This window comes from Colobus angolensis, unplaced genomic scaffold (genome assembly GCF_000951035.1).
Source record: "Colobus angolensis palliatus isolate OR3802 unplaced genomic scaffold, Cang.pa_1.0 Scaffold28, whole genome shotgun sequence".
In the NCBI taxonomy this organism is placed as follows: Eukaryota; Metazoa; Chordata; class Mammalia; order Primates; family Cercopithecidae; genus Colobus; species Colobus angolensis.
Genome location: NW_012116043.1, coordinates 4,153,393 through 4,163,966, shown reverse-complemented (window position 1 = coordinate 4,163,966; position 10,574 = coordinate 4,153,393). Strand labels below are relative to the sequence as shown.

The following is a 10,574-nucleotide window of genomic DNA, read 5'->3' as shown; positions in this document are numbered from 1 at the left end:
GGGTTTTACCATGTTGGCCAGGCTGGTCTTAAACTCCTGACTTCAAATGATCCACCTGCCTCGGCCTCTCAGAGTACTGGGATTACAGGTGTGAGCCACTGTGCCCGGCCTAGCACACGATTTTGAATACATTTTTCTTCATTGTTTTCTAGTAGTCAACATCCAGTGATGAGAAACTGAATGTTCTTCTAATTTTTCTCCCCTCCCCCTTTCACATGCTTTTAAGACCATCTGGTTATCCCTAGTATTTTGATGTTAGGATGACGGGTCTGTGTGTGGTACTTTTTCCATTCATTTTTTTAAACCCTCAGTGGGTGTTTTCAGTCCAAAGACTGAAAAATTCTCTTGACATTTTCCTCCACTATTTGTTTTCTCTTGCTGAAATTCCTGCTGGATGCGTGTCTGGAGATCCTATTTCTTATCTTTTCTCTTGTATTTTACATCTTTTTGTCTTTGTATTCTTTCCTGGAGTGTTCTTCAACTTCTGTGTTACCAACATTTGATTGCCAGTCATATCAGCTATTATATTTTTAATTTTTAAGATCTCTTATTCTCTGATTGTATTTTTTTTTTCATAGCATCCTGTTCTTGTTTGATGGATGCCATATGTCTCAAATCTCTGAGACAAATAGTTGGGCTTTCCTTTTGGCAATGTTCTTCTTTTGCCCTGCCCTGCCTCTCCTCCCCTCCCCTCCCCTTTTCTTTCTTTTGTTTTCTTTCCTTTCTTTTTTCTTTTCTTCTTTTTTTTTTTGACAAGGTCTCACTCTGCCACCCAGGCTGGAGTGCAGTGGCACAAACATAGCTCACTGCAGTCTCAACCTTCTGGGAACTCAGGCAATCCTCCCACCTCAGCCTCCCAAGTAGCTGGGATTACAGGCGCACACCACCGTGCCCAGGTAACTTTTGTATTTTTAGTAGAGAGGGGGTTTTGCCACATTGGCCAGGCTGGTCTCGAACTCCTGACCGCAAGTGATCTTCCTGCCTTGGTCTCTCAAAGTGCTGAGATTACAGGTGTGAGCCATCATGCCTGGCCTGTTCTCCTTTTCTTTACATTATCTCAGTTTCCCCTGATGTCATTTTTCCCCTGATTTATCTTTCACTGACTGTTTCAGGCTAGTGGTTATCTAAAATATCTGCTGGTTCTTTGTTCAAGTTTTACAAAATTGAAGTCACTAGGTTGTAAACTCAGGAACATCTTAAATAACTAAGTCATTCTGATCAAGCTTAACGCTGGAACAATTATCTAAAATATTTGAATTACATTCTAATGAAAGAGAATGAGATACAGACATTATCAGGACAGGGGATGCATCAGATCTTATTATACTGGTGAAGCTTGAGAGAAGACCCAGCTGGTGAACTTGAATGTTTTTCTTTGTAATCATTTTTCCTGAACGAGTGACTGACTGATCGCTTTTATTTTCCTAGGTGAGATCAAGTTAGAAATGCCAACCATCAGTGTGGAGGGAGAGGTGTCCGACCTGGCAGCTGACCCGGAAACTGTTGACATCTTGGAGCAATGTGTGATAAACTGGCTGAATCAGATATCCATAGCGGTTGAGGGCCAACTGAAGAAGATACCTCAGGTAGTTTGTGTAGGGCTTTCAGAGAGCCCTGATCCAGGTCATGCTTACCATGCTGGGAAAGAGCCCAGAGTCTGGGGTCTGCATCATCTGGCATCTTTTCTTACTGTTTTATGATTTCCTTAAGCCATCAAAATAAACACACCCAAAATATCATTTCTGGGCTTTCTGATGTTAATGTGCTACCAGGTTACTGCCTGGATTGATAAAGGTAACACTTTAGATCAGTCAGGAAGCCTGGGCTGCCAAAAACAGGAAACCCAACTCAGTTTGATCAACCAAGAAAGCAAATTCCTTGGCTCACATGATGGAAAAGTCCAGAGGTAGGGTTGCCTTCAGGTCCAGTTTGATCAGGGCTCTGGCTATGTTTCTCTCTGAATCTCTCAGTTCCAGACTCCTTTCTAGGGAGTCTGGGGACTGGGGAGTCTGGGGAGCTTCATTCCTTAGGCTGGCTTCCTTGCAGCAGTTTCTGGCCTCACATCTGTACACCTCATTGTCTGGAGAAAGGCAGAGGGTGTTTCTAGCATTCCCAGCTGGAGCCCGGAGATTCACTCTGATTGGACCACCCTGGGTCAAGAGCCCACCCCTGAAGACCGTGAAGGATTGGAACAGTTGGACAGAAAGGAATGGATGCTGAGAAACCACCTAAGTGTCCGCTCCACACTAATGATGAGAATTCTTTGTGTGTTCATTTCACCTCTCAGGGTAAAGGCCCTCTGGCTGAAATTGAATTCTGGAGGGAAAGAAATGCCACCTTAAGTGCTCTGCATGAACAAACAAAGCTGCCGATAGTCAGAAAAGTCTTGGATGTGATCAAGGAATCCGACTCCATGCTTGTGGCTAACCTGCAGCCAGTGTTCACCGAGTTATTCAAGCTCCACACGGAGGCCTCAGACAATGTACGCTTTCTCTCCACCGTGGAGCGCTATTTCAAGGTACACTGGGTGTGCTGCGCTTTGCAGTCAGCTCTGTCAAAGGGATTTCCTATGATTTAATCTCCCTTTTAAAAATGTTCAGCATGGCCGGGCGCGGTGGCTCAAGCCTGTAATCCCAGCTACTCGGGAGACGGAGGCAGATCACGAGGTCAGGAGTTCGAGACCATCCTGGCTAACACGGTGAAACCCCCGTCTCTACTAAAAAATACAAAAAACTAGCCGGGCAAGGTGGCTGGTGCCTGTAGTCCCAGCTACCGGGAGGCTGAGCCAGGAGAATGGCGTAAACCCGGGAGGCAGAGCTTGCAGTGAGCTGAGATCCGGCCACTGCACTCCAGCCCAGTCGACAGAGTGAGACTCCGTCTCAAAAAAAAAAAAAAAAGTTCAGCATTTGGCCAGGAGAAGTGGCTCACGCCTGTAATCCCAGCACTTTGGGAGGCTGAGGTGGGCAGATCGCTTGAGCTCAGGAGTTTGAGACCAGCCTGGCCAACATGGTGAAACCCTGTCTCTCCAAAAAATACAAAAATTAGCTGGGTATGGTGGTGTGCACCTGTAGTTCCAGCTACTTAGGAGGCTGAGGTGGAAAGACTGCTTGAGCCTGGGAGATGGAGGTTGCAGTGAGCCAAGATTGCGCCACTACACTCCAGCCTGGGCAACATAGTAAGACCCTGTCTCAGAAAAAAACCTCAGCATTTCAAAACTGTGATAAAATAGACATGACATGATATTATCATTTTAACCACTACTAGGCATACAGTTCAGTGGCACTAAATACATACACAATGCTGTGTGTGTCCATTACACTATTTGCAAAACAGTTTCATCTTCCCAAACTGGAATTCTGTGTCCATTAAACACTAACTCCCCCTTCTTCCTTACCCTAAGTCCCTGGTAACTTCTGTTCTCCTTTCTGTCTTTGTAAATCTGACTACTCTAGGGACTTCATATAAGGGGGGTCATGCAGGACTGATCCTGTGTGCAGTCTCTTTCATCCAGCATCATGTTTTCAAGGTTCACCTGTGTTGTAGCTTGGAGCGTGTTAGTGCTTCATTCCTTTCTATGGAAGAATCATATTTCATAGCATGGATAGGCTACATTTTGTTCTCTCTTCATCAGTTGGTGAGCATTTGAGTTGTTTCTGCATTTTGGCTATTATGAAGAATGCTGCTACGAACATTCTTGTACAAGGATTTGTGTGGATGTATGTTTTTAATTATTCATGTATTATGCATAGGAGTGGAATAGCTGGGTCATATGATAACTGTTTAACCTTCTGAGGAATTTCTAGACTGTTTTCCAAAGTGGTTGTCCCATTTTACATTCTCAAGAGCAATACACGAAGGTTCTGGTTTTCCCATATCTTCACCACCACTTGTTATTGTCTTTCTGATAATAGCCATTGTGGTTTAATTTGCATTTCTTTAACAACTAGTGAGACTGAACAACTTTTTATGTACTTAATGTGTTTCTTGTCAATTTCATATTGTTGGTGAAATGTCTGTTTTAATCTTTTGCCCATTATTTATTTGAGTTATTATTATAAGAGATTAAAAAAAGTCTGCTCACCTGGGCAACATAATGCAACCCCATCTCTACAAAAATAAAAATAAAAAATTAGCCGGTGTAGTGGTGCATGCCTGCATTCCCAACTTACTTGGGAGGCTGAGGTGGGAAGATCACTTGAGTCTGGAGGGGAGTCGAGGCTACAGTAAGCCATGATTGTGCCATTGCACACCAGCCTGGACACCAGACTTGGTCTCAAAAAAAAGAAAAAAAAAAAACAAGAGTGAAACTTCTTGCATGCTTACTGTTTTATGAAACTATCTGGACCCCAAGGCTAAGGGCTCTTGTGTGGCTGTCTCCTCTCTTGGTCAGAACATAACGCATGGGTCTGGCTTCCACGTGGTCCTGGACACCATCCCCGCCATGATGAGTGCCCTGAGGATGGTGTGGATCATCTCCCGGCACTACAACAAAGACGAGAGGATGATTCCGCTCATGGAGCGCATCGCCTGGGAAATCGCCGAGAGAGTCTGTCGAGTGGTCAACCTGCGGACTTTGTTCAAGTAAGAAGCCATAGCGTTCATTTTTTTGTTTTGTTTTTACTTTTAACTTTTTAGATCTTAAACAGCTCTATTGAGCTATAATTCACATAATTCTCTCACTTAAAATGTACAATTCACTGGCTCCTATGGCCAGGCGCAGTGGTGCACGCCTGTAATCCCAGCACTTTGAGGGGGCCAAGGTGGGCAGATTGCTTCAGGCCAGAAGTTCGAGACCAGCCTGGCCAACATGGTGAAACCCCATCTCTACTAAAAATTCAAAACTTAGCCGGGTGTGGTGGCGCATGCCTGTAATCCCAGCTTCATAGGAGTCTGAAGCATGAGAATTACTTGAACCTGGGAGGTGGAGGTTGCAGTGAGTGGAGATCACACCATTACATTCCAGCCTGGGTGACACAGCGAGACTCTGTCTCAATAAAAAGGTACAATTCACTGGCTTTTAGTATATTTGCAGAATTGTGCAGCCATAACCACTACCAATGTTAGAACATTTTCTTCATCCCTCAAAAGAAAACATGTGCCTTTCAGCAGTCACTCCCTACCTCTCCCTAATTGCCCTAGTCCTGGGAACCATACAGGGTGGGGTCTTTTGCATATGAATGGAATCAGACACTCCGTGACTTTTATGTCTGCCTTCTTTCACTTAGCATCATGTTTTAAAGGTTCATCCACATTGTAGCATGGATCAATGCTTCATTCCTTTTTATGGCTAAATCATATTCCATTGTATGGAGATATATTTCGTTTCACGTACATTTATGTGTGTGTGTGTACACACACATATACATATATATCTATATGAAATTTTGTTTTAACTGCAACGTTCTTCCCCAGTTGTACCTGGAGAGACTGAGGCTGAGGTGGAACCACCTTTGAGGGTGTAGGGATGAAGGAGGATGCTAAGGGAGACAGATAACTTTTCTCACTTTCTTAAAAAATATCTATATAGATGAGACGAGGCGCGGTAGCTCACGCCTGTAATTCCAGCATTTTGGGAGGCCCAGGTGAGTGGATCACTTGAAGTCAGGAGTTCAAGACCAGCCTGGCCAACATGGTGAAATCCTGTCTCAACTGAAAGTACAAAAAATTAGCTGGGTGTGGTAGTGGGCGCCTGTAATCCCCACCACTCAGGAGGCTGAGGCAGGAGAATCGCCGGAACCCAGGAGGTGGAGGCTGCGGTGGGCCAAGATCGCGCCTATGTCTATATCTATATCTATCTCATCATCTAGAGACCTATCTAGATAGATAGATCTATCAGGATGTGTATGTCGATCTGTCTATATGTTTCTAGATAGATATCTATATTTACCTCTATCCATACAGATAGGTATCTATATCTCTATCCATCTATACAGATAGGTATCCATGTCTATGTATATGTATTTATATAGATAGCATATAAATGGAATCAGACACTGTGTGACTTTTTATTATCTATAGATATCTATATCTATATGTATCCATATCTATATATATAGACCGATCTCTCTCTCTATCTACCTGTATAGCTAGATCTCCATTTATATCTATCTGCATAGGTGAATTAGTTACCCAAAGGGAGGCATTGTCCTGCGCCCTGTTGCAGCTGCCGCTGTTGACCTCTGGCCTGGGGCCAAGGCTGCCTGCCCCCTCTGGTGTAGGGAGCGAGGTCACCAGGTGGCCCCGGCCCTGCACGCTGGCTGGCGGCTGCCGCGGGAACCTCGCAGCTTGGGACTCGTGCCCTTGCACATGGGGCAGGGCAGCCTCTTGTCCGCTCCGCCTTTTCCGATGAGGCTGTGAACCCGATGGGGGGCGCCCGGGTCAGAGTTTCCCCGACACTGGCTCCCCAGCTGGGTAGCGCGGCTGGGACCCAGAGCTCCACCCTCCTCCCATCACGGCATCTCTTGGCTTCGCAGAGAAAATCGAGCGAGTGCCCAAAACAAAACCTTGGACGCCAGGAACACCCTCAAGCTGTGGAAAAAGGCCTATTTTGACACCCGGGCCAAGATAGAGGCTTCGGGGAGGGAAGCTCGGTGGGAGTTTGACCGGAAGCGGCTGTTCGAGAGGACGGATTACATGGCCACCATCTGCCAGGACCTCTCCGACATTCTGCAGGTAGGGGCTGGGGGAAGGCCGGCGGAATCTGCCCCATGGAAGGCAGTTGGCGTTTGACAGTGGCCCTCTCCATGTCAGGTAGGAGCTGGGCGTCAGAAAGGGCCTGGCAGGGAGAAGCCCTTCAAAGAAAGAACATAGGGGATATACTAGAATGGACCAGAGTACACCAGAGCTTTGCAACTTTTTGTTGCTTTCCCTGGCATTCCTCCCTACCCCTGCTTTTTGGCTTTCCTTTGACTTTTTTTTTTTTTTTTTTTTGAGACGGAGTCTCGCTCTGTCGCCCAGGCTGGAGTGCAGTGGCCTGATCTCAGCTCACTGCAAGCTCCGCCTCCCGGATTCCCGCCATTCTCCTGCCTCAGCCTCCCGAGTAGCTGGGACTACAGGCGCCCGCCACCTTGCCCGGCTAGTTTTTTTGTATTTTTTAGTAGAGACGGGGTTTCACTGTGTTAGCCAGGATGGTCTCGATCTCCTGACCTTGTGATCCGCCCGTCTCGGCCTCCCAAAGTGCTGGGATTACAGGCTTGAGCCACCGTGCCCGGCCTCCTTTGACCTTTTTGGCCATTCCTTCTCCCTGTCTTTTGCAAAGCTCCCCTCCTCTGTCTTCTCCTTAAACGTTGGAACCCCTCGTAGGCCAATCTGAGACCTCTCTTCACTCTCTCCCTAAGCCAGGCCCAGTCTTCCCAGAACTCCATGAATGGACAAAGTGCCGAGTGGCCAATTGAATTAGCCACGGCCCTTGTCTCCTGAAGGTTCACCCACCCCTTCATTCTAAATACATTCATGGAGAACTCACTGTGTTCTGGGCACTCAGATGTCTTGCTGCTAGAGGAACCACAGTGAGTGCAAAGCAAGGCCGGCTGTGGTGTGGCAGCACCCCGTGCTAGAGGGAAGTGATGCCCTGTGCTCAGGGGCAGGAAAAGAAATGCTGTAAAAGGAATTCAAGTAGGCTAGGCATGATGCATGATGGCTCACACCTGCAATCCCAGCACTTTGTGAGGCTGGGGTGGGAGGATCCCTTGAACCCAGGAATTTGGGACCAGCCTGGGCAACATAGCAAGATCCTGTCTATAAAAAATACAAAAATTAGCCAGGTGTGGTGGTGCACACCTGTAGTCACAGGTACTCAGGAGACTGAGGTGGGATGTTGGCTGGAGCCTGAGAGGTTGAGGCTGCAGTGAGCTGTGGTCACGCCAGTGTACACCAGCCTGGGCAACAGAGTAAGACCTTGCTTCAAAAAAAAAAAGAATACAAAACATAAGGCTTTTTTTGACTGGGTGCAGTGGCTCACACCTATAATCCCAGCACTTTGGGAGGCTGAGGTGGGTGGATCACAAGGTCAGGAGTTCAAGACCAGCCTGACCAACATGGTGAAACCCCGTCTCTATGAAAAATACAAAAATTAGCTGGGTGTGGTGGCGGGCGCCTGTAATCCTAGCTACTTGGGAGGCTGAGGCAGGAGAATTGCTTGAACCTAGGAGGCAGAGGTTGCAGTGAGCTATGCCACTGCACTCCAGTCTGGGTGACAGAGTGAGACTTTGCCTCAAAACAAAAACAAAAACAATTTAACCTCTATGTGGAATCACCGTAGCTAGTGTGTGCATGGGTATTTCGTTGTTACCAGAACAGTGGAAACACTGCACAGAACTACCTCTGTGGTTTATCATCTCACCTCTTTTGTGTGTGTGTGTGAGACAGAGTCTCGCTCTGTCACCCAGGCTGGAGTGCAGTGGCACGATCTTAGCTCACTGCAACCTCTGCCTTCCAGGTTGAAGTGATTCTCCTGGCTCAGCCTCCTGAGTAGCTGGGATTACAGGCACCACCACCCCTGGGTAATTTTTGCATTTTTAGTAGGGCCGGGGTTTGCCAGGCTGGTCGTGAGCTCCTGGCCTCAACTGAAATGCCCACCTCAGCCTCCCTGAAGCACTTTCCACTGCAAATGCAAAGGCCCTGAGGCAGAAAGGGACATGGCCTTGGAGGAAGGCGTGGGTGGCTGCAATGCGGGGAGGAACAGGCAGGCGCAGACCCGGATCTATCCTATGTGCCTTAGGCATAGTACTGAAGGGCTTAGTCAGGGAGGAGGTTACTGTGTGACATGATTCTTGCCCCCAGGTCAATCTAGATATGCTATCCATGTGTAGTTCTAATATTCACAGGAAAACCCATATGTAATCTCCTCATTGTTCCGTTTGATTGGACAGGTTTTGGAGGAATTTTATAACATATTTGGTCCAGAACTAAAGGCAGTGACGGGGGACCCCAAACGCATTGATGACGTCCTGTGCAGGGTGGACGGCCTAGTCACCCCCATGGAAAACCTGACCTTTGACCCCTTCAGCATCAAGTCCTCCCAGTTCTGGAAATACGTGATGGATGAATTCAAGATTGAAGTTCTGGCAAGTGACACATCCATTGAGTCCATCTTGGGAGTGGACACCATGTTTTCTCTGTGTTAAATTTGTTGGGTTATTTGGTGATGCTTAGAGTCTTTTTTTTTTTTTTTTAAATCACAAGTAATACCTGCTTATTAATTGTAAAAAACAAAAACAATACGGAAGTGCATAAGGTAAAAATGAACATTCCTCAATCTTCTTTGTCCCCACACCGATTCTCCATATGGGATAAGTTTAAGTTGAGCTAGACACAGTAGCATTTCTACAAAGTTTGTTTTGTCCAATACAAGTTCACCTATCTAGGAGTGAAGTTAGGTGAACTTCACTACAAACCAGATATGGCAAGAGAATCACAAAGCACCCTGTGAGGTTTTGCGAATTGTGTTTTGTCAGAAGGCTGAGGGCATGGAGAGCCAATTGGAAACAACCTTTGGGATTGGGGAAGCTTTGGACGGGGGAAATGAGGACGAGGAAGGAGGCTGAGACAGCGGAGGGGGTTTCAAGTGGGAGGAACAGTGTGAATGAAGGTGACAGACCTGAGAAAAACAGGAATTGTCCGAGGCAGAGCAAACAGAGGGGTTTGGCATAACACTTATGGGTAGTAGAGGGAAATCAAGCTAGAAAGGTGGGTTGGGTGAATAATTGGTGATGAACAAAGAGGACTAGAGTGAGGAAGGAGACTTACTTCAGTAGGCAATAGGGCACCATAGAAGGTGGTTGACCAAGGAATGATATAGCCAGAATTACAGGTCAGATGTAGCGGCTCATGCCTGTCATGCCAGCACTTTGGGAGGCCGAGGAGAGAGGATTGCTTGAACCCAGGAGTTTGAGACCAGCCTGGGCAACCTAGTGAGACACCCGTCTCTACAAAAAAACTTAAAAAAAAAATTAGCCAGGCATGGTGGCTCCTTCCTGTAGTCCCAGCTACTCAGGAGCTGAGGTGGGAGGATCCCTTGAACCTGGGAGGTCGAGGTTGCAGTGAGCTGGCTGAGATCACACCACTGTACTGTAGCCTGGGGGACAGAGTAAGATTCTGTCTCAAAAAAAAAAAAATGTGAAAAAAACAAAATCAAGGTTTATATCTCAGGAAGATTTTTCTGGCTACAGCATAGGCTGCTTTGGGCTAGGGAAAAACAGAGAGTGGGGAGATGATATAGGAGGTGATAACCTGAGGTGCTGGGGAGGCAGAGTCCATCAGAGAGAGGCTGCAGCTGAGAATCAGATTTCACTTCCCACAGCATGAAGAGTGACCCATCGTGCTCACCTTTTCAGTCTCATATAGGAAGCATGATTAGGAGCATCCCTATTTATGTCTTACACAGTTGTTTTTATAACCTCACAGCATCTTTTTATATGGAAAACCCTAGACAGTTCTACTTGGTTATATAGACATTGCCATGTTAACTGTATCTAATTTTATCAGCTGCTATTTTTTTTTTTTTTTTGAGACGGAGTCTCGCTCTGTCGCCCAGGCTGGAGTGCAGTGGCAAAATCTCGGCTCACTGCAAGCTC

At 46.6% G+C, this 10,574-nt stretch overlaps 1 protein-coding gene across 1 annotated transcript in view; it reads left to right on the top strand.

Moving 5' to 3' along the window:
* DNAH10 (dynein, axonemal, heavy chain 10) overlaps positions 1–10,574 on the top strand; it is a 158,637-nt gene that overhangs the window by 1,385 nt on the left and 146,678 nt on the right. The window contains exons 2-6 of the mRNA XM_011948576.1: positions 1,429–1,586; positions 2,288–2,518; positions 4,391–4,581; positions 6,474–6,672; positions 8,871–9,065. Coding sequence (XP_011803966.1) covers positions 1,429–1,586; positions 2,288–2,518; positions 4,391–4,581; positions 6,474–6,672; positions 8,871–9,065 — 974 coding nt within the window. The remainder of the gene's footprint in view (positions 1–1,428; positions 1,587–2,287; positions 2,519–4,390; positions 4,582–6,473; positions 6,673–8,870; positions 9,066–10,574) is intronic.